Source organism: Nothobranchius furzeri, chromosome 3 (assembly GCF_043380555.1).
Source record: "Nothobranchius furzeri strain GRZ-AD chromosome 3, NfurGRZ-RIMD1, whole genome shotgun sequence".
Taxonomy (NCBI): Eukaryota; Metazoa; Chordata; class Actinopteri; order Cyprinodontiformes; family Nothobranchiidae; genus Nothobranchius; species Nothobranchius furzeri.
In genome coordinates, this window is record NC_091743.1 from 79,631,005 (window position 1) to 79,655,649 (window position 24,645).

Consider the following 24,645-nt stretch of genomic DNA (forward strand, 5'->3'; position numbering starts at 1 on the left):
CTAAAACAAAGAAACAAGTAGACAACAGGATCTAACAGGATGCTGGGATTGGGATTACAATGAGAGAACAGGTGAGCTGATTCCTGGTGGAAGCAGGTGTGCAGTTATAATCTGGAGCTGAGCGTAAAACTAAACTATAACAGAAGAAGTCATGGCTGTCTCTGTCTTATCTGTTTTCTTCTGATTCCATTAGCACTGAAGGACAAGACGTCCTTCATGTGTTCCATATGCACTTATTCATCCTTTGCATTAGTGGCCAGTAAATCTGCAGTCTGAGGACGTCTGCTGAATGCAGACGAGGCCTGTAGTCGTAAATGCTTGGGTTTGCCATTGCTGTCGGTGGGCTGAAGTGCTCTAGTAACAGTAGAGATGTAAATGATACAATCCATCCATCCATCCATCCATCCATCATCCACTCAGCTTTCTCCTGCTGTTGACTCCATTATCCTGAGCCACAATCTCACTCCTGACAGGTTTCCAGACGTCTGGATGGGATGTTCCATGGCCGGTAGCAGCCGCTGGAAACTATGCCTTCCACTTCCTGAGAAAACATTCTCGTTCATATTGTGATGGTTGTTTTTAAAGTTTGCCGGGTCCCTGGTGGGGCTTGTTTAAAAAAATAATAATTCAGAAATAGGGACAAATCTGCCAGTTTGACAGTTCGTCTTCAATTGTAAGTTTAATTTCCTGTGAGTTTTCTGGTGTTGTGCAACATCTCCACTATTAGAGAAAAGGATAATCAACAACCCCCGCATGGTTTAGCCGTAAGCTCACAATCCTCTAACTAGGAGGGTCTTTTTCATTTGGAGATAAATCCAGACTAAAGTAGTTACACTGGACAGATGTGGTGTTTGTGGACACACGTCTGGGTGGGGTTGAAATAACCACATCATTGGTCTTCAAGGACAACCATCGTAACTACACGTGTTTAATCAAGCTGTGGTTTCATGATGAAATCATGTTTGTTACATAAAACGTGTGTGTGTGTGTGTGTGTGTCTACACTACAGCACGAACAGCTTTTTATATTTCCTGTTGTTCTTTCCAGAACCACAGATGTGAGGTTGTTGCCCCCCCACCCCACCCCCCACCACCCTCGTGATGCAATCTCATTACTATTGTTACCACATGTTGTCTTTGCTAGTTCCTGTTATGTTTTGTTGAAGACCGGACACGCGCAGCACGAACACGCCCACGGTGTTCAAGAGTTAACGGGTCAGGTACAGAAACAACAATTAGACGTGTTGGACTGGCTCTGGGTCTGTTTATAGCGCAGCGATGTTTCATCTGCGGGACAGTTGGCTGACAGGTATCATGACTAGTAGCTTAGTTGGGAGGATTTACCTGGAGCTCAGTCATTCAGTGGCAGTACTCATCTAAACAAGCCACTGAGGTGTGAAAGTGTCTTTGTGTCTTCGTACCTGCATGTCTCACACCTGTTAAGCCCCAGCCTGGTGTGTGAGCGTGCTGAGTGAGAAGACAAGCCAACTGGATATCATTTTAGCTAACGTCTCATCCAAAAGATTTATTACACACGGTTCCCATGACAACCAGCTGTATTTTAGATGTTAGTGTCTGAAGTAGCTTCTAAAGTTCCTCTAACACCAGTTGTCACCATCCTAAGTAAAAAACTCTTTACTGACCAGTGAAGGAGAGACTAGAGGACACAGCACCAACAAGAGCAGAGGGGCTTTGCTGTTTTATTTATTCATTTTTGAATGCAACAGTTTTTTATTCTAGAAATACATATTATTTCTGTTTTTGGCTGACAGACTTTCCTAGTTGTGAGTTCTGCTTGTTCTTGAATCTCCTCCATCTCTTCCACCAGTGTGTGGCTGTGAGCTGGCCCAGGGAGGCTTCTTTGTGCGGCAGGGCGAGTACATCTGCACCCTGGACTACCAGCGGCTGTACGGCACTCGCTGCTTCAGCTGCCAGGACTTCATAGAGGGGGAGGTGGTGTCTGCTCTGGGGAAGACCTACCATCCCCGCTGCTTCGTCTGCTCCTCGTGCAAGTAAGAATCACAGATGTGGGCCGTGAAATGCTTAGACTGCTGCAATAAACGTGGTAATCAGTGGCTCGTGTCTGCTGTCTAATGAAACGTAGAAAGGATGCAGCCAAACGGCTCACACATGAGAGTGTTTACATTCACATCGGATTGTGAAAGTTTTTTAGAAATAAGAAAACACTGTTTCACACTTGACATGTTGTGTGTGTTCTCTACACTATGAATACACACATTACAAAACAGATTTACTAATTTACTTGTAACTTTTCATACTTTTAAATAATTTCCTTGTGACAATGTGACAGTAAGAGCTAAAATGATCCATTACAGGGTTAATGAAAGGCCACCCAGCCCCTATCGCCCCCTGGGGTCAGACATCTCACTTGCAACTTCAGACTTGTGGGCTGCTCTGTTGGGACTTAGAAAAAAATTGAGCTGACATATCTGGTGCTGCAATCTAGTTCCAGCACGTTTCCTGTATATTTGAGATCATGAACACACTCATTTGTTTAATTTAGGGATGAATCACTCCTGTAGACACTAATGAAGGCTGGAGAGACGTTTCAGCTGTTAGATTAGGGTGTTAAAACGACAAACGCACGGCGAGGAGATAGGTTTCGCTTTCGGTTCTACAAACGGACCCTAGGGGGTGCTAAAAGCAGGCCAAAACTGCTTTTTCTCTCTTCTAAACAGCAAAATTTAATTAAAAACATTTAATTAAAACTGATATTCCTGTGTTAATGTTTAAACATGTGCAATGACTTGTTATAAATGAGCACTTTGTGTCCCACCTCATCCTATTGGCTGTTCAGATTCAGAGCTGAAACTCAAAAGGCAAACAACAAGGGTAGTAAAGAATAGTTAGAACAGAGTACTTTTTACCAGGTTTTGTCACTGATTATTACTTTGATTTGGAGTGTAACAATAAATTGTGTTAATACAGACAGATGAGCGCACCTGAGCAGGGTAAATAGGAAGTTGGAACCAATATAAAGCAGAGAAGAATTGAATTAATCTGACATATAAACTATTTTAAAAAATCCAGATTAATAGTTACATGTCAACGCCACATCAGCTCATCCCTTGAGTAATAGGAGCCTTTTACATAAAGAAGTCTGTCACTGAAAAAACATATTTTATTTATTATTTCTAATTATATCAGTCACTGAGTTTTTCATGCAGACTGAACATGAAAATAGTATCCTACACCTATCTCCTGCATTAGCTTCTGATAGAAAACAGACGGTGAAACTCTAGGATTACAAAATCCTGAGAGATCTACGTCACACTGTCACTAACATTCATGGACTCACCATCTTGACTTGTGACAGGAAGGCTGTTATTGGTTCAGCGTCCAGGAAACAGCAGACCGTCTTGACTAGTAGAAGCTAACTGTTAGCATTAGCAACTCCACCACATGGTAGAACTCCTTTAGGTTTGTGTTATTTGTGAAAAGAAAACATCAACGTTGCAAGTGATGTTGCTGTTATCCAATCAGAGGTGTGATGCCCAAATATCAGGAAATAAGGCTCCAACTCTGCGAAGCTACTGTCTCCTCCAGCTGACTTCTCCGTGCTGAAACACAGAGCATCTTACACCACATGTGTCAGACACAAGGCTGGCCCACGGAGCATTTTTATGTGGCCCGCGAGATAAATATCAAAAATATATTAAAAGTGACCCACTGGCCGATTTTACCGCAAAGACTACAACTCCCATGATGCTTTGCGGTGTTAGCATGGAGCCGAAGCGCCCCCTCCTTTGTGTTTTTTCCAGCGTCTGCTGTCGGTGTCTGCAGCTCCGCTGTCTCGGACTAACTAAACACTCCTCTCACTCAGCGCCGAGTTTACTCAGCTATTTGCCAACGTTGAAGCCCAGAAACTGAGATTTTAACCGCTCAGTAATGTGTTCACGACTGAAAGAGAAAGTTTTCCAACTAACTTCAAGACAGAGCCGATATAACTCCAGTGAACAGCGACACGCTCAAACCAGCATGACTCTGTGGCTGCTGTAGTTGTTATTTTTCCTCGTCGACACATAACAACGTGGTCAAGCTGCTCAGACATGTTCATCAGCACAAACCTATGTGAGCACCTGTTGTCATCTAATGTTGTCATTATTATGATGAAGATGAACAAAACAACAGGAGTCTCCTCCTCAGCTCAGATCAACCCCATGATGCAGGTATCTGGCTGGAACAGGTGAGCATCACAGTAAACCAGTGGAGCAAACTGAGCTTTAAATATGTTGGTTTTCTGCTCTTTTTCTGCTCCAAAACATGAAAGTTAACAGGTGAGATGTTGCATTTTCATTTAAGATAAGATGATATTTTTATTTTGTTGTTGGCCCGTGAGAAAAGATTTAACCTACAGTAAACAGGAAGTGGAAAGGCTGCAGATAGATGAAGAGAATAGAAAATCCCTTTATTGTTCCTCAGTGGGGAAAGCTAGATGTCACAGCAGCGATGACTCTTATTACAGGAGAAAAAAAGGGAATAAAAAAATAATAAAAATGAATAGACAAGAAAACATAAATCCTGAATAGATTTTAAAAATGCTGATTATACCACAAGTAATGAATACCACTGATGCCTTTTATTTAAAACTGACTTGCTCGTGTGTAATTTGGTTATTCCACATTCAGTGTTAATGCAGAAATAAGTTTGTTTCCAAATAAAAAGGTTCAAAATTGCAGATATGTTGATAAAGAAAATGTGCAAATTTGCCGTCACTTTTTCAAAAAATATGAAGTTTGGCCCTCGACTCCATCCCAGAGTTTCATTTCGGCCCAGTGTGAGTTTGAGTTTGACACCCTTGATCTACTACATTCATCCCAACTAGAGACCACTTCAAATATGAGTGAAGGACCTCTCTAATGATTTATAGATATGAGTTATGTGGCTTTAACATAAAATAATAAAAGAAAATTGTTTATAAACCTTCAAAATGTCTGATAAACTACAGATTAAAACAACTTTTGAGGGTAAAATAGAACGGGTGTTATGAAAAGAAAATTAAAAGGAATGATGCACCTATTTTAGTTGATCCAGAACTCGTGTTCCTGTCTGAATTGTTCCTTTGCTTTAGAACCAGCTATTCTAATCAGCAGTGATTGTGAAACAAGAGTATCTGAAATGATTCATGCTGTCAGGGTTTTACTGTAGCTTCAAAGGCTCGGGATTATGCTTCCTGTCTGTTTAGTCATGACTTACGTATAATCTGAGCCCTTCTCCTGGTTCTGACTGCGGCACTCAGATCATATTTCTGAGCTGAAGGCAGCGGGTCGGAGCCCGGCTCTGTCAACTTGGTTCTGTCTGCGTTTGCTGACAGCAGCTCAAACTGCCAGGAAGCAATTATGTTGTCACCTCCATCTCAGGATTTAAACCAGTGAATCAAACCAGAGTCAGAGTGACTTCAGCTGCTCCAGAACCATCAGTATCCAGTCACTGGTGGCCCACTGGCTACTGGAACCCAGCTATTGGACCCAGTTTCGTACAGCACCAACACTGTGTGTAGGAAAAAAATGTTATTCATTTATCCAGACTTGTTCTTTATTGATGCCACCTCTCAGGAATTTCTGTTGCAGACTGATGACTGACTGCTCCATCAGTCAGTAAGAGGTCAATGACCCCTCCTCTGTTGTGTGAAAAGTTAGAGGTCACTCAGGAGGTCGAAGCAGTTTTGAGACGTCAACAAAACACTTTGGTCCAGACTCCGATTAGCCGTTAGTACCTTATTCCAGAGGGAAATAAATTCTATTTCTCTGTACAGAGGCTGTTCAGGAAACCATCTACAGCAACGCAGTTACCTTTGGTTCACCCTTTAGTTTGTTTTCTGAAGAGATTACATTTTAATTTGACCCTTTTCTGCAAGAGACAAAGCCATTCTCTGATGTTTGTTTGTTTGTTTGTTTGTTTGCAGACAGCCGTTCCCAGCTGGTGACCGGGTGACATTTAATGGGAAGGAGTGTATCTGTCAGAAGTGCACACAGCCCCTCCCCACCAGCAGCCCCGCCCCCATACAGGCCGTCCACAGTCAGTGATCCTCCTCATGATATCAGATTCTTTATTCTCATTTAGATCATAGTGACATTTTAGCCAGCCTGTGTGTGTGTGTGTGTGTGTGTGTGTGTGTGTGTGTGTGTGTGTGTGTGTGTGTGTGTGTGTGTGTGTGTGTGTGTGTGTGTGTGTGTGTGTGTGTGTGTGCAGACTGCTGTGGCTGTGGGAAGGAGTTTAAGAACGAACAGTCCCTCGTAGCGCTGGACAAACACTGGCACCTCGGTTGCTTCAAGTGCAAAGTGTGTAACAAGGTGCTGAACGCCGAGTACATCAGCAAGTAAGTAGCCGCTCTGCTGCCAGCTAGAATGTCTCCGGCTAGAATGTCTCCAGCTAGAATGTCTCCAGCTAGAATGCCTTTACATCATGCTGAGCTGGTCAGCGTTGGACTGATGGCGTTTTTATGGATCTACTTTTCAACACAAATCTTTTGTCTTTGTACTCTAGTTGGGATCATAATACCACAAGACTTTAATTATCAGTAGATGTAAACTAAACCAATGATCTTTGGAAATGGTTTAATATCTGACCTGTTGTAGACTGTTCTTCGAACAGTTAACGGGGCCAAGAACAAAGTGACACAAAGTTTTAAAACCATTTAAATCAGGGATAGGAAGTGAATGCGTTAATTACGATAAATTAGGTAGAAAAAATAACGCGTTTAAAATGTACCCCTTTGAGCCCATGCTTCCCCCCATTGGAGGCCAGAAAAGTTTCATTTTGCATCATAATTTATGCCCTATATATCAAGAAATGGTAAATGGACTGTATTTGATATAGCACCTTCTTAGAGTTCTCCAACCCCCCAAGGCACTTCACAACACAATCAGTCATTCACCCATTCACATGCTGGTGATGATGAGCAAAGATGTAGCTACAGCTACCCTGAGGCACAGTGACAGAGGCGAGGCAAACACTGGCACCACCGGTCCCTCTGACCACCACCAGCAGGCAAGGCAGGTTAAGTGTCTTGCTCAAGGACACAACAGCAGCATTCTCAGGTGGGAGCCAGGATCAAACCTTCAACCTTCTGATTATTGGACAACCAGCTCTACCTCTTGAGCTGCTGAGCTAAACATCATCAAGTTGCACCTCTAACAAGACTGCAGAGCCTGGGCTCAGCATATATCTTGTAACCGCCTGAACTCTACACTACACCTCTAAATCGGTTAGCAGTGCTCTGCTGCCATCTAGTGTTCCATGTTGATTTACACTTCCTCAAAACATGCATTAACATTTACACATCCCAACAAATCACTCACTGGTTAGCTTGAGGCATCAAAGTAATCAAATAGACCTTGTGGTTACATAAAAACACCCATTAAAGTGTGGGTATGTCATCTGTGCCTCACTCAAATTGTTTTTGATAAAAAATAGCTTGGGCTCAAACAGGGGTGGATTTAGCTATTTGGGGGCCCAAGGCGAGCACAGACATGCGGCCCTTACACTAAATTTTCGACAATCTTACCTTTAACTGGATTTGCGAAACTCTTCCCTCTTCTGACACGAGTTATTTTCCCTTTTTATTAGTCCTCCTCTTTTTTCCTGTATTTCCCTCCCTTTGAGCGCTTTCAATATTTGCTAAGCTTTCTTTTCCCTGTCAGTGCTCCTGTGCTTTTACCTTTGTTTTTGTTTTTCTATTTTCCATTTTGGTTTATGTTTTCCTCCCTTTAAACATTTTCCATTGTCTTTCCTTTCTGCTTCCTTTTAATATTTACATCAAAAAACAACGTCACTTTCAGAAGTGAAAATAAAAGCTTTTATGAAGCACGCTGCTTCTTTCTCTTACTGGAGCCACTAGGATAACTCCATGTCATGCTTAATGTTTTGACTATCGCTTTGAGTTTGTTACGAACGCTCCCGCTTCTCTTCTTCTTCTTATTTGTGGTCTTATGGCACTTGGCAAACAACAATTTGGTGCATTACTGCCACCAACTGGATTGGAGTGGAATGACTACCAATCACTTCCTGTTTGTGCATCGCCGTCTTAATAACCCTCTTATGACCATAATTATAACGGGGCTGCCTGATATTACTTTAATCTTATGGCTGTAAAATTGTAATAAAAAGTGCAAAGTGTGTGTAACTCTTCTTTTTTCAGAACAACCTCAGCTTTCAGTGTATGGTTTGTATTTAGAATTTATTTCTATTAAAGCCTTTAAAAAATCAGCTTAAAAGTGAAAAAAGCAATAAACGGATTTGAATTTTTTACATTTATTACTGAACAGGAACTTCAAAATTACTGGGCAAACAAATTGGAATGAACAATTTAAACTTTGAACTGTAATGGATCTATTCTTAAAGTTTGAACCTTGGTATATTTTTTGCAGTTTTTAAGACTCATTTGTAAACTTTCAGACGTTTTTATTTGATGTGGTAGGCCTTGAAGCAGTTTCTCTCCAGCTGCAGGCAGAGTCCTGCACACCTCACACTGCCATGGGGTGCTTCTCCTGCACACCACGTGCACTGCTATACCAAAAACTTTAGTTTTAGCAAAAATAATCATTTATTGTAAAAAGATAAATAATGCTGGAAAGAAGCTGAATCTTACAATTAGCAAATAGTTGAGGGTTGTTAAAAAAAAGACTGAACAAACATTCATACCCTGGTTCACTGGAGATCTGCCCTTTTGTGGTCACTGTCTTCAGATATAAGCCTTCTGGGACACCTAATAGATCGTGTTGATTTTCTTTGAGGCATTTCCGTAGTTTCATGCTGTTTTTTATGCTGATTAGCTTCCCCATTCCGTTATCCGCTTTCACCGCGGCGCTGCGCTCCATTTCAATCAGGCTGTTTAGCAGGATTTCCCCTCGTAGCGATATGTTGCATAACTTTGATTGCTTCATGCTATAGATCGTTGGAAAGCTGCTTTTATGTACTTTTAGGAAACATTGGAATTTTTTCAATCTGATCAGCCATTCAAAAGTTATAAAACGGAGCATTTTGGATGACAAACTCAGCACGTCTCTGAATCTATGTTGTGATTCGTTGTGCTCAAGACAGGGAATCCCGGTGGCTACCATAATGTATTGTATATGCACGAAAAGCCCCATTTTTAATATTTTCAGCACGTTTGGAACTTTAATGATATCTTGAACAGTTCAAGAATTATGGTAATGAGAGGTGCGCGTGTCCAATCCCATCTGCGGCTACAGGTTGGTAATAAGAATATTGTGGCATTAACAGAGGGGTGCCGGTGGTCAGGGCTAGAGGCCCCCCAACACAAGGGGGCCCCAGGCAGCTGCCGACCTATGCCTAATGGTAAAACCGCCACTGGGCTCAAATAGTCTTAAATGATTAAAATGTGATTTATCAAGATTAACTCATTGTGCCAGCATTTTTGATCATTTTTACTGTTTTTTTGAAGAGTCACAGAGCACTGTGCTCTTTGATGATGTAAACATCAGAACTACAAAAGAAAGAGTAGACTCACTGCTTACATCGGGAAGAATCAGCTTGTTTCTAGCTTTTCCATTTTTTCACAATCCGTTTTCGAAGTGTGAGCCGCCGAAGCTTTTCCGATTCGCGCCTTACTTTGGGCCAGGGGTGGGCAATCCTGGTCCTTGAGGGCCGCAATCCAGCATGTTTTAATAGTTTTTCTGCTTAAACACACCTGGCTTGAATCCGCTGGTGATTAACAGACGGCCGCAGAGCCCGATGAGCTGCTGAATAAGCGACTCATCCAGGAATCGGGTGAGTTGGAGCAGGTAAACAACTAAAACCTGCTGGACAGTGGCCCTCGAGGACCAGGATTTCCCACCCCTGGTTGAGGCATAGCGGCGTCCCAAACCGATCTCATAATTCATGGATTGTCTGCTTCTTGATCACGTGACATGCGACAAACATGGATAAAAATCTACTTTAGAGCTGTGATGTGTACTCTCAACGTGCGTGAGCTTGTTCCCAAGCCCATCCCCTTAAGAAACACAATAGACAACTTTAGCTGTCTATGGCAGTGAATGAATTAAGCAATTCCATCCAACCATCCATCCGTTTTCTTCCGTCTATCTGGAGTTGGGTCGCGGGGTCAGCAGCCTAAGTCGAGAGGCTCAGACTTCCTTCTCCCCACTTGGGCCAGCTCCTCCAGGGGAATCCCATGGCATTTCCTGGTTGTGCGGGAGACATAGTCCCTTCAACGTGTCCTGGGTCTCCCTTTAGGTCTCCTCCTGGTTGGACGTGCCCGGAAAACTTCTAGGGAGGCGTCCTAATCAGATGCCTGGGCCACCTCAACTGGCTCCTGTCGACGTGGAGGAGCAGCGGGTCTACTCCGAGCCCCTCCTGGATGACCGAACTTCTCACCCCATCTCTAAGGGAGAGCCCAGCCGCTGTGTGGAGAAAACTCATTTCAGCCGCTTGTATCCGTGATCTCGTTCTTTCGGTCACTACTCAAACTCGTGACCCTAGGTGAGGGTAGGAACGTAGATTGACCGTTAAATTGCGAGTTTTGCCTTCTGGCTCAGCTCTCTCTTCACCACGACAGATTGGTACAATATGGAACTCAAAAGTATTCAAAGTTCAATAAATAAATAAGACATTATGAAATAAATATCTACATGAAGAAATAATGTAATCTTACTGTCACACCCTGTCCTGTTTCCCCTTTTGGTTTAGTCCTGTGTCTCTGTTAATTGCTCCCACCTGCCTCTCGGTTTCCAATCACCGAAACTCCCAGCCCTCTTGTATTTAAACCCCTTCAGTTCTGTGTCTCGTGTTGGATCATTGTTTCTATGTCCTGCTTGCTTCATATTAAAGTTATTGTAAAACGTTCCTACCTGTCTGCCTGTCTTCCTCACCCCGTTTGGATCCTCACCTCATCTCCGCTTCGCTCACCGGCACGTTAGTTACAGAATGATCCAACCCTGTAAAGGATCCAGCGGGGAGATTCTCCCCTGGGAGTGCCTGCTCCAGTTCCTCTCCTCTGACCACCGGCCGGCTTCTCCTCTTCCGGCTTCGCCTCGCCGCAGACGCCGTCACCGACCTTCAGCCTCGGCGATCCTCTCCACCCTCCCGGAGCCAGATGAGAGGTTGGACCGGGAGATGCTTCCAGATCGCACCAGCTACGTGGGCACCAGACTGGCTATGTGCTCCCCCGGAGCTGGCCCACGGCGTGAGGAAGGATGCCGGGCTCCACCGCATTCCTGTGTCCCAGGACGGAGCCACGAGCTTGCCGCTGCCCCGGCTCGGCGCACCTGCTTGGACCCGCCCCCAGTCAGACTAGCAGCCCCGTCTCCGGTCCAATCCGCGCCTCCATCATCTGCAGGCGGAGGAACAATGCCCACAGCCCAGCTGACAGAGCTCGCAGGTCTCCAGGCGGAGCTTGGCCGGATCCGTCAGCTCGTCAGCCTCCAGGAGTCCCACCTGGACACCCTGTCCTCCCCGAATCACCAGGAGAGGGTTTCAGTCCAGGCAGCCAGCAGCTCCCTCGTCTCAGAGCCAGAGGAGCGAGCCTGCAGTCCACCCAGCAGAGCTCGCCGGTCTCCGAGCTGAGCTGGCCCTACTCCATCAGAGCCTCAGTCTCCAGGAGCTCCAACTGGACACTCTATCCTCCCTCCTCTCCCAGTTTCCAGCACCACCAGTTCAGTCGCATCCTGTTCCAGCGGTGGTACCGGTGGATGCACCACATCCAGTTCCTGTGGTGGTCCCGGTGGATGCACCACATCCAGTTGCCATGGTGGTCCCAGAGGTCGCACCGCATCCGGTCCAGCCTGTCCAAGCGGTCCCGTCTGCAGCAACTCCTCCTCCACTCCAGAAGCTGGCGGTCCAGAAGCCGGCGGTCCAGAAGCCGGCGGTCCAGAGGCCAGCGGTGCAGAAGCCCCATAATGAAATAAATCAGCCATGGGAAAAAAACACTATTATGAAATAAAAGCTGTCTTTGTTAAAAAGACTGTGTAATAAAAACTGAATGAATTAAATAAAAATTGCTCAATATTAATTTGGATTTTATGAAAAAATGACTTTTGAAAAAACATATTACTAAAGACATTTTAAAAGAAGAATGAAACATATTTTATAATATTGAGCTTAGATTTTACAATAACATTCTGTTATTTCATCATTTCATTGTCAGATTACATGATTGTCTAGTATTTCTTCATGTAGATATTTTTTATTTCATAATGTCTTATTTATTTATTGAATTTGAATACTTTTGAGTTCCAAAGTACAACGCCCGCATCACTGCAGACGCAGCACCAATCCGCCTATATCGATCTCGTACATCAGCTTTCCCTCACTTGTGAACAAGACCCCTTAAGTAATAACAAAGCCTCTAATGAATAAAATTATTTTTAAAATCAAATCCCACCCCTAGTTTATACATATGCTAAATGGAAATCCATACATTAGCTTTGATTTCACTTTTCAAGGGTAATCCATCCGAATCATTAGGAATAAACAGTCTGGAAGTCATCAAGATATTCCCTAACAACCAACAGATTGGAACGTGAAAGTCATGGGATGTAAAAGTTTTATGGCGTGAACCTGTGTGACACTTTTGAGATTAGAGTTGTTTTATGAGGAGATTTAAAGCTGATGGTCTGGTCCGTGTCTGATCCATGTTCTGGTTCTGTGTTGTCCAAACAGGGATGGGATTCCCTACTGTGAGATGGATTACCACGCCATGTTTGGTATCCAGTGTGAGAGCTGTAAGAAGTTCATTACTGGGAAAGTCCTGGAGGTACAGTACCAGCCACCAATATCCTGTTTGCACACTTAGATTATTCAATAGTTACTTCATGGAATGTCACCTAAAGAGAAACGTAGATTTGGAGGATGAAAGGTTGATTAGGAAAATCTGTTTAAAAGAGTCAGGTGTTTCCTCAGACTGGTTTCCTCATGATGTTTGTTAAAACCAACGACTGGTGCCTTCCGTAACCACGCATAGAGACAGACACATCGCAACTATCTTCATGTCTTATTCTTCAGCACAGCCACATAGTATACTCTCTAAGCAGCACCACAATCTATGGCAACGACGCACTTACCAACAGATTTCCACAGATTTATGTCCAGGTTTTTCCTTTGATCGGTGGTTTTGTAATGGGCATAAGGATTTCGGTTCCCCGTGTTTTTCCAGTCAGCATTCTGCAAACACTGCATCCAGTATTTAGAGAATGAAATGCTGCTTCATGCAGAAACCGAGGGAGCAAACACTCTTGTACTTGTGCGGCTTTCATACAAATCAAGAGGACCTGAAAGCAGCCAGAGCCTCTTAGACAGAACTCAGCCTGTGTTCCTCAGTGGTTTAGGGGTTTAAATGGTTTTTATAACATTTGTCTTTTAAAACCTGGCATCAAGATGTCATCAACAGCTTTAATCCTCAATGGTGTGTAGGTGTCTTAAGCTAACCATTAGCATTAGCAACATCACCTCACGGCAGAAGCTCCTCCAGACTTGTGTTATTTGTGGAGATAAAATATCCACGTTGCAAGACAGTGTTAGTTATGTTGCTTTTGTTCAATCCAGGGCGAGATGTCCAAATACCAGGAAGTAATCTCTGAAGCTGAAGCTCAGCTGTGACGTTGCAAACTTGGCCTGCTGAGATGGGTTTGTGGGCCTTTTTATGCCCTGAGTTCTGCCTGCAAGGCATTCGTTCCTACTAGAGACCACTGCAAATGTATTGCGTGAACAAGTAATCCACACCTTAAACAATAATCAGTTAATAAATATGACCTGTAAAAAATGACAACCTAACAGAGTCATGGCTACTTAATGGTTTGTTGTAAAACTGATGATCAGATCAGAGTTGTCTCAGTGTATTAAATAAATTTGTGGTCAGTTTGCGCGTGTCTACATGACGGAACAGTAACTATGACATTTAGTTGAGATCAAAGAGTCTGACTGTAGGGATGAACCGAGTCAATAACTGGAGCAGCAGTTGGAAATTGGAGCCCTAATTACAAATTTGTCTGCTTATGCACCCAAAGGCTTTGATTAAAAAAGTATAAAATAACATTAGGCAAAACAGCCAAACATGTAGATTATACACGAGGAGCAGTATGCTAGGACTTTTGATTCATCACACAACATAAACAACCCGCAGGGCATTTCCCCCACAGACAGCAGATATTTGGTCAGGGGTGTGTCCAGGGAGTGGCCTGGGGTAGCACATGCCACCCTTGGAATCTGATTGGCCACCCCAGGTGCCACCACACAAATTTACCTTTAAATAGGCTTTTCATTGTCCACAAAAGGCTTGGGGGTAAAAAAAAAAAAAAAAAAAAGCATAACCATTGGTGCCACCCATGCACAAAGTTGTGCCTCACCTGGGCCACCCCATTTTAATAGATCTAGACACGCCACTGGATTTGGTAAAACAGGGGAGGAACCCTTTTAGAAACGCTATAGCTCAGGTAGATTTCACAGCAGAAACATCGTTTAAAGTTTCAATGGGGCACAGGAAGTTGGACCGAACGTGACTTCATAGATGAAGTCTGAGGATTTTTGGAGATTTTTTTCAAAAAATATTTATGTGAGAAAACCACAGAGTAACATTCTGATCTTTTCCAAGCAAACGTTTCTTCACACTGTCAAAACCTTCGCAGGACAAATACGATCCATACATCAAAACATTAGTATGTGAGTGCAGTGTGCCTCTCTGCTGCAGTTCTGATGAGTTCCTCCTTAATCCCCTCAGACTTCAGAGGGTCCACACCTTCAGTTACCCCCAAATTCCACTACCTCCGCTCCGCTGCGCTCCGCTCCGACACGAACGCCGGAGCAAAATCGGTCCCGTTCTAGTCAATCAGAGCAATTCCACTACTGCGGCCGTGCTCCGGCAGTGCGGCGCCGTGCGGCGCCCTCTGTTCCGGCGTCCGGCAAAAATAGAATCGATCCTATTTTTGCCGGACGCCGGAGCACCTCCGCAGTAAATGGACAGAAATCACAACGGCCCAACAGGAAAAGGAGCAAGCACATCTTCCGTTTTTCACAATAAATCGCTAAACAAAAGGCGTTTTTTGTTTCATATGCACAGGTTTAACAACTTTTAACAACTATCAATGGCGGCTGAAGTTTAAATGCACAAAAATAAGCCATAAATACAGTTTCCACTATCAAAGTAGTCACACTTTGTTGATCCAAACACTGCTGATCTCTCAACACAAATGATGGGCAGATTAAACAGTTCATGTCGATGCTTCTCCCACACAACGGGTGTTTGGATCTAACTTCCGCGTTTATTGCTCGGACTGTATCGCAAGATCTCGAAAATCCCGCGCATGCTTGTTTGCCCCCCTCAGGTCTCCGCACCGGAGCGGAGCCGTTGTAGAGCGGGTACCAGTAAAAATTGAGTTCGGAAGCGAGCGGCTGCGGAAGGCGGCGGCAGACCGGAGCGGAGCGGAGGTAGTGGAATTTGGGGGTTAGACTCTCTGCTAAGCTGCAGTTGAAGGCTGTTCTTAGCTTGTGTGTCTCCTGCGCTGAACAAACATAAACATTTGTTCGTGGGACCATCACAGCCTTTTGCTGCCCACAGTTCAACTGGGAGTTGCCATGGTGACCTTGATGAACCACTGACAGCAGCTTTAACATTTCTATTGATCTGGCTTCTCTTCACAGTTTAAGCAGAGATTTTGTCACATGCCAGGTCGCTAGATGCAGACCCGTCAACATTCCATCAGAAATGTACTAGGCGCTGTTGGTTTAGGCATAAATTAACCTGTGTTTGGGATATTTGTCATGTGTGTGAGCTGCAGAGTCGGACAGGGAGTTCTGTGATGTAAAGGCACGTTGTAGACTGATGGTCTTTGGTACATCCCAGCCTATAGAACATCAGTTTATTTGGCCAGAACCATAGATAATGACATATGTGCCGTATGTTTGCATCTGCTTTAATGGATCATCATTTTTGCTGAGTGGAAAGCGCACACAGAGGAGTTTATTTAGAGGAACCTTGTAGTCAACGGGCTCTGGGGCAGAAAGGGAGAAGGTCCGTCTCCTTTCACCTAGTGGGGAACAGTGTAGCCCACTCCTTTTCCTGCAGGGCCTTGAATAAATTAAAACCCTCCTCATGCAGCTTTGGATCCTAACAAAAGAAGGATTTGATAGTGGTGCTATCTCTTTTCCTGCCCCTTCATACTTTCCATGTTCAAATCCCAGAACCGTTCCAGCTTCTTCATATCTCTGGGCCGCAGTGTTCCAAAGTCAACTTCCTCTTTTCTCCCAGACTCAGTCTTTTATTTGGTGCTTAATCATTTTAAACATCAACTTCTGGCCTAGCCCACCCCCCGAGCTTCTGAAGTTTTTTGAAGAACCTAATATTTTTTAATACCTGGACCCACACTTCCTCTGCTCAGTCAGGACTTTAGTTTCTGGAAGCTGCCTTTCTCCATCTGCTGCTCGTTTGCAGGGTTAGGGATGAGCTCAAACAGGGTGTTGGTTCCCTGTTGGGATGACGAGGCAAAGCGGAGAGAAGAACAGAGTGAGTTCATGATAGTCGCCATCGAAATAAAAATGTTGTGATTCAAGCCAGGAAACAGGGCTGAGAACAAGACACACCTCCAGGACGGAGGCAGGCTGACATCAGGATGCCTTTGGAGGATGTGGTGGTGTGATGAAAAAAGATGAAAATTTAAATAAAAGTTAGAATGATGTCATTAAATATGGAACAGTGAGTAGAGAACATGCTGAAAGGCATTATGGGTAGTGTAGTTCTTTGTGCTGCTTAGTTTTGGATTCCACTTTAATCTCAAACTCACTTTTGCTATTTCTGCTTAACTATAAAGTATTTTTCTAGCACTCTGATCGAGGTAAAGTCTATTGTGAGCTGCACGCTGGGGCAGTTTGGAACACAGTTGTCTTAAAGAAGGTCACAGGTTCAAATCCCAGCTGTGATCCTGCTACAAGCGTTAGCATGTTCTCTTCATGCATGCCTGGGTTGAGTCAGGATGCTCCAACAGGCCAAAAACATGCATGTCAGGTAACACCTGAGTTAGGTAAAAGTGTCTAAACAACATAAACTCACACTTTTGACTTTAATCCTGAAACTGGAAAACAAACAAAAACAACTTTTTTTTCTGCTGCCTTCTCCGCACCCTCTGAGAGCCCGCACTAGAGACGTGTCAGGGTTCTGCCGGTTTGACAGTTGGGTTCTGGGTTAATGTTCTGGGTCTGATCATCATCAGACCTGCAGACAATGTAAACAAAATGCAGAAGCAAGAAGAAAACTGCAGATGGAACCAGATCCTCTCTAGGTCTTGCTAGGAAGTCATGAGAACCACTTTAGCTGTATGGTTTCACAGGTCCAGAGAGAATCCACAGCATGACTCCAGTCATCCATCCTAACAGTGACACCCCTCTCCTGTCACACCTCCATGTAGGTTCTCCGTCATGCCCTAAAGATAACACTCCCACCCCACCCCATTAGCGTCTAAGAGTGAAGCAGCCTGTGTTAAACATGCTCTGATGGACGATCACTTGGGAATCCTTGTGAAGATTGGAGATGTTTCTCAGAAGCTGAAAGAGCAATAAAACCAAAGATTTGTTACTCCTCTGTCTTTGGAGTACAACCAAAACACAACAGCCCCCTCTTGTGGTCACATAATATTTCACAGCATAAAAAAAACAACTTCTGGGTGTTTATTGGAATTGATCAAAGGTGACAGACTTTCCACCCAAAGCAATCAGCTTCATCCAGTTTTAACCAATTTTCAGGATCTAGTTAAGGAAAGGAAATTCAGAAACTATTTTACTGAATCATTAACGTAAAACTCGGTTTAGGAGGTTGATCCACGTACAGGCTTTTGTTTTCACTCTGGTTATTCCATTAGAATTACAGCATTTTACAAGAAAAGCACCAGATTTAGTTTGTTTTTATCTGCAGGCTGGAGAGAAGCACTACCATCCCACATGTGCTCGCTGTGCTCGCTGTGAGCAGATGTTTGCAGAAGGAGAGGAGATGTACCTGCAAGGTGAGGGCGGCCATGTTTTACTGTTGCCACAAATGATTACAATTGATAAGGGGTTGTTTTTTTTGCCTAGAAGCTTAAACAGAAACCTAACCATCATCAGGTATCAGTCATCATCCATTCAAATGCAGACTGTCACATTTATTTCATCATCCATCCTGATAAGCCTGAATCAGCATTCGACTGAGTTCTCCTGAGGAGCTGCAGCAGTGTGAATAAATCATGCACGTGTGTGTGTGTGTGTGTGTGTGAGAGAGAGAGAGAGAGAGATGGAGAGAGAGAGAGAGAGAGAGAGAGAGAGAGAGAGAGAGAGAGAGAGAGAGAGAGAGAGAGAGAGAGAGAGAGAGAGAGAGAGAGAGAGAGAGAGAGAGAGAGAGAGAGAGTCACACCAAGAGGCTCGTGCTGATGTTATTTACTGCTGCTGCCTCTAGCACAAACACAAAGCAGCAGCAGGTTCTTTGCTTTCAGCTGCATGGAAACACGTTCTCTTACTGTGGATGAAGTGAAAACTACTGACTATGAGATCAGTCTAGGAAAAACAGAACACATGAAATAAAAGCTGGAGTTAAACAATACAAGACTTGAATGCAACAAGTCTAATTAACCCTGCGCACAAAATAAATGCTAATTTTCAGTGAATAACAGGTGCAGTGCATCTGATTTTGTGTTTCTACTCATATATTCCCATATATCAATGTAATAGGAGTTGTGGGTAGCAAAGCAGCCTTTAAATAAGGCTAAATAATAAATATATAACTAATAATAATAATTAGTGAGCAGCCATGACCTCACTGAAACTGCTGCCACCTGGTTTCATTAAACGTCTATAAAAAATCCAGATAATATCAACAAAAGAATAGTGCTGGTGATTCATATCAAATCATTGGTGAAATGAAGGACTATAGTGGCAGATAATGCCTTATTTAGAGGCTACACTGTTTCCACAACTACTCCCATTATGGATATACACCGGTCCTAGATAATAAAGTAGCACGAACGTTCCCTGGGTGAGTAAATTAATAAACTGCATAGTAGAAATAAGGTCCAGGTAGAAAATAAATAGTACAACAATAATACATCACGTTGTGTACTCACCTTCATAGTTGTGCACATACTTGGATATGCACAATTTGAAACCCTTTTCTCATGTGCTTTGTGGAGCAGATGAAAAAGTGTCGACAGTACGATGAATGTCATCAAATGAAATTTTCTGCAAACTTCCGAGGGATCTGGAAAAGTACAGCTCACTGCATGCACGTCCATGTAGACACGACTATGAAGGGGACAGGAAGTACTAAATATTCAGATGGCTAAATGTACGTTGCTTTACATTTTCTCTTTCTGTCTCGTTGTGTTTTCAGGATCATCTATTTGGCATCCACCATGCAGATTAGCAGCCAAGCAGGAGGAGAAGAGTAAGGTGGGTAAACATGTCATTAATGAAGCAAGCCATTACACGGCTGGTCAAAGGAGTGAAGTGCCTGCCCCAAAACTAGAGGGTTTCAGTTTTGCTTCTATTTTGCTTTATAGATACAGGCCACCCTTTTCTAATTTTCAGAAGCTTCCCTGGCGTTGTCTTTGTTTGTTTTTATAGATTTGACTCCAAACAACATAAACTCACCAGAATCAGATCATGCGGTTGTGTTCCTGAATATCTCATTTCTCTTCATTTGTGATCGAGAAAACAGGCTTTGACATTTTAATTTTATTACCAATTAGTAACACTCTTTGTGTACAACATTGCATCACTTAGCCTGTACCGCCATCTGCTGGTCAAGTGTGGTCTATTTAAATAAAAGGCCAGAAAGCCAGTAGACTCTGGGAGCAGGATGTCATAAATCTGTCTCATTTCACATTTCGTGGGTATACTGATGTGGCTGTGTAATTCTTTACAAATTATGATTTATTCAAAGATTAAGAATGAAGAAACTTTTGACTTTGTGGTTGAAACTTTTAAGAGCATGCTCTTCCCATTCAAGGCTTGTGCGTTTTGGAACTTTTATTAATCTTAGCATTTTATTGCATTTCAAGTTGAATTTGTTCATTTTCACTTAAAATGTTAATATATATTTTTTCTTGATGTAACAGTTTTTGTCTCTTTTGCCCTGATTTTATTTGTTATTATTCCTTACATGTGGGGGCTCGTCCGGGATACACTAGTCTAAATGTTTAATGAGCGTTTCGGAGTTGTTATAAGCAGATTACCTCCTTGGTACATATGTGGTTCTTTTTAAAATAAATCACATTTTTAATGTAGAAGTTGTGCATATTTCTTTGGTGTGTTCTTGCTGTGTTGCTTTTCTATCTGCATTGTTGGTTCTTTTTTAAAACACAGAAAAGTTTTCTTTTTTACCTTGGTGTTGACAGTTTCGTTCGTGGTTGCGGACTTCCTCAGAGCTGACGTTGATGGTGGTGTCACTTCCTTCTTCGTTTATCCGCGGGCAGCAGAGGATGTTGTCGCCCTCTGCTGCCCGCTCTCCCCTCTCCGATGATGCAGTCCCATCAGTCCAATGTGTAAACCCCATAAACATAAACATAAACACACCAACAAAACCATACACAACAGTTAGAAACAGACTAGTGCACCCAAAAGACAAAATACCAGCTGGGCATAAATGTGGAGTCGTTTACGAAATCTCATGCAAACTCTACAATAAAACATACATAGGAGAAACCGGACGCCAACTCAACACACGAACAATAGAACATAGAAAGGAGTGTGAGAAAGAAACAAGTCGAAAACACACAAGAGCAGCAAAACAAGAAGCAGAAAGCTCAATAAAGAAGTCAGCCATAACAGATCACTGCACAAGAGAAAACCGTATAAAGGACTGGGACAACACAAGGATCATAAACACCGAACAACAGAAATACAAAAGATGGATAAAAGAAGCTATAGAGATAAGGAGACGTGGATGTGGGACCATGAACAGGGACGATGAAGTTTACACGTTCGATCGTGCATGGGACTGCATCATCGGAGAGGGGAGAGCGGGCAGCAGAGGACGTTGTCGCCCTCTGCTGCCCGCGGATAAACGGAGTAGGAATGACGCCACCATCAGCGTCAGCCTGAGGAAGTTCGCAGCCGCGAACGAAGCAGCAAGGTAAAAAAAAGAAACCTTTTCTGTTTTAAAAAAGAACCAACAATGCAGTTGTACATTTTGTTGACTCACTTCCTGTATTCTGTAGAAAGTCTCATTAAATGCAGCTGATTATTCAAAAGAACTTGTTATTTAGCAAATCAGCAACAAAGAACTGATGTGCTGCTGCTGCTTCTACACTTTCCCCTTTTACCCCTTTCTTCCTGTTTCTTCATCTTCACCCTCCTCCTCCTCCCCAGAAGCAGGTCCGCATACAGCTTTGTGATGATGTCCCTGAGCAGCAGGTCGGTGCTCTTGCACCCCCCATCATTTGCATGGGTTGTTCCTAACCGATTGCTATGGCTCTGCTGTGTGCACCATGCTGCTGATACACAGTGTAACTCCTACAGGTGTGAGCCACGTCTATATGATGGGTCTGAGAATGCATCACACAGTGAGAGGAATTTACTGATATTATCTAGGATATTTGATCAGAATGATAAAGATCTGAGTGAAAGCGTAAAGTTCACAATGTTGATAGAAGATGGCCAGGTGAGCTTAACTAACAAAAGCGTTGTATTCAGAGTTTGTGATCCTTTAAGTGTGTTTGAATGTTTGAGGTGATCCAAAGTTCTGTACAATCCCAAAACTACGACATTCACAGAAATCATAGAAAATGGTTTGAAAACCCTGCCCCTTTGCTCTAAAACACAGAAAACATCAGCGCAATTTTCTCATCAACAATCAGAAGAAATGGTTAACTAGTGTTTACCAGGCTGCAGTAACAGAATCACATGAGAACGAATCATGAGGCTGTTACTGTGTGTGTTTTAGGTTACCCGGACTTCCTCTGAGAGCATCACTTCTGTCCCAGCATCTAGTGCCTCTGGGTCCCCCAGCAGAGTTATCTATGTGAGACCGAACCACTGTTGCTTCTGAAATCTGGTTTATTTTAGTGAAGGGGCTCCAAAAAGTAGCTCATGGGTGTTATTTTCCCCAACAGGCCAAACTGGGAGAGGAGACGTTGGACTACAAGGACCTGGCAGCTCTTCCAAAAACCAAGGCCATCTATAACATCGACCGACCCGACATGCTGTCCTATTCTCCTTATGTCAGCTACCCATCTGAGGAGAGGCACTATGGAGAGGTAGCTTCATCTCCTCGTCTGCCAACCTGATCCTTGGTCCATTTACACATTACTTAAATGTTAATCTGAGTAAGATGTTTGAATACACATTAGAATTCTCCTTGGTGTGTTATGTGCTTTCATAACATCAAGGCCGTAGTGGAGAACGGACAACAGCGTAGATCTGGAGAACACATGAAGGAATGCCGAAGTGATCCTCAAACACAGTTATCAGATGTAGAGAAAATAATGAGTTGGGTTCGTCCCAGATCCCACAGAACAGCCTGTGTTCAGTTTGTTTATCAAGCATTTCCTCCAGTGACACAGTCAGGAGTAAGGACCAAGGCGCAGGCACATGCAGCAGCAGGTAAACTCCAAAATTCTCTCTAATATGAGAAGGACCAAAATGTGATCGATGATCGGAAGATGATTGCAGAGAGGCAACAGGTGAGCTGATTAACTGATGCATGCAAGAGGGAGCTGGAGGAAAAGATTCAGTACTCATCATTTCAGTCCTGATCATCTGTTGGATGGTGATGTTTAGGTCTACGGCGGCTCTGAGTGGTCAAATCAGAGTCAGAAAGGTTTTATTGCCATATATGCAATATTCACAACATTAGGAAATTGCTGCAGTACTTGGTGCAAAAAAAGATAGAAAAAGATAAGCAAATATAGGAAGTAAGAATATAATCATGATGAAATAATAACACGAAGTGGAGATATTTAGAGAAACGACTACAGTGTAGGCACTAACCAGTCACTGGTGCTAAAACTAAAACATAAAAGTTATTTGTGAAAAGTAGTTCACACACTGGAGCATCAGACGGAATTTGTGAACATGACTGACATGTTATTATGACAGTATATTTACTATGTTTACTGGTAACTAAGCATTGAGCTTTCACAGCAAAACCCAAAGTTGGCTCCTTACAGAGACAGTGCCAGGTCAGATTTAGTCTTTTAAAAGTTGTATTAATTTGACTTTTATTTATTCAGACTAAATCTCACTGGGAGAAAAGAAACATATGCTGCATCCTGCCTTTCTCTCCCTCCAACACCCTTCAAAACGCCATTTTATATTTATTCAATTTCTGTTCAATTCTTTCAACCTTTTCATTACTCGTGATGCTGGTGATCCCTCTCATTGCTGAGTGGTAAATTCATATACATCTCCACATATGAGTTGGTCCTAATAATTTGGCTTTCTCCCCGTTTTCATTTGCAGTCCCCCCAGCTGCTTTCTCCTACTCCTACTGAGGTAATGTCTCACTGTGAACGCAGAAAAACACCTAACACCTTTGTGTGTGTGTGTGTGTGTGTGTGTGTGTGTGTGTGTGTGTGTGTTTGATTTTACAGCATGATGGGGTCCACGTGTTGACACTAACCTTTGGGGTCTTCCTTTATTTTGAGAACAAGCTCTTGAATGCAAACAGATTTTTAAACTTTGTTAATGATATTCAGGTTGAGCATAACAGTAGAACGGTGAAGGAGGACGTTTAGAACAGTTTGAAACGTTTCCAATGTGCTTCCAGCTCAACTCTGAATATAAATGTTAGGTATTTAACTGCTTTATTTGTTATCTGATGTTAATGTTAAAGCTATATAATAATCTGTTTAATTTCAGAATGTAATCCTATGAAAATCCAATTGTAAGAGTTATGAAACGGCCCTCACCACCTGTAGATCCTCCACCAGGGGTGGTAGGCATGTACAGAACTGGATAAGACAGGTTTCTGATGAACGTACTAATCCTGATACGCCATCTGGATGCTTTAGGGGGAGACATGGTTTGTGACGATTGTGTACAAGAAGTGAAGATGACAGAAATGTACTTTAAAGATAAGCAAACATCAGAACAACAGAAATCCAGGTTTATTTTGATGAGGCTGTTTTTCAATATCAAAGATAAGGTTGAACAAGTCAAGTAAGAAATTTGTAATCTTCCAATGCCAACAGTAGTTTACTAATTATAATATGTTAGTAAGAGTATATGAGAATGATTTCAAGTTGAAGCTTTAACGTCTAGAAATCTAGACAGACCTTAGCATAAGCTCAATAATTTTGCTCTGCAGATAGCTGTAGCTATGCTAGCATGCATTTACAGGTCCCGCCACACGTTCCCTCCTTTCACAACGATCAGGAGTTATGTGGGTGTGGCGCTGTGCTATCAGACTAGAGGTGCGTGCTAATTGTTGCTGTTTTTATCATCGTTGTGTTTTACAGGGGAGCCAAAATGCGACCTAAACAGTGCAGTTGGTTTTTAAAACTCCTCTCTTCCTCCGCCATGATCACCCCTGCATCCACGTGACTAATCCGCGAACCGCATGCATGTCGAATTGTAGGGAGAGATCCTTACAGATCCCAAATCAATGATGATCCGCACCCCTAGTATTGTGTCTTGCCAATCACAGTGATTTACTGGTTTGGTGGTGGTGGGGGTGGGGGGGTGGGGGGGGGGGATGCTGCACGAATGTGAA

At 43.1% G+C, this 24,645-nt stretch overlaps 1 protein-coding gene across 14 annotated transcripts in view; it reads left to right on the forward strand.

Annotated features, from left to right (window-relative positions):
* Nucleotides 1–24,645, forward strand: part of ablim2 (actin binding LIM protein family, member 2) — a 111,435-nt gene that overhangs the window by 61,002 nt on the left and 25,788 nt on the right. For 8 of the 14 annotated variants that reach the window (XM_070549576.1, XM_070549583.1, XM_070549579.1 and 5 more), the window contains exons 3-12: nt 1,828–2,011; nt 5,926–6,038; nt 6,213–6,339; nt 12,642–12,735; nt 17,878–17,965; nt 19,324–19,382; nt 21,303–21,347; nt 21,877–21,954; nt 22,046–22,189; nt 23,394–23,426. In XM_070549576.1, coding sequence (XP_070405677.1) covers nt 1,828–2,011; nt 5,926–6,038; nt 6,213–6,339; nt 12,642–12,735; nt 17,878–17,965; nt 19,324–19,382; nt 21,303–21,347; nt 21,877–21,954; nt 22,046–22,189; nt 23,394–23,426 — 965 coding nt within the window. The remainder of the gene's footprint in view (nt 1–1,827; nt 2,012–5,925; nt 6,039–6,212; nt 6,340–12,641; nt 12,736–17,877; nt 17,966–19,323; nt 19,383–21,302; nt 21,348–21,876; nt 21,955–22,045; nt 22,190–23,393; nt 23,427–24,645) is intronic. The other 6 variants (XM_070549577.1, XM_070549582.1, XM_054735651.2 and 3 more) reach the window with 3 other exon arrangements.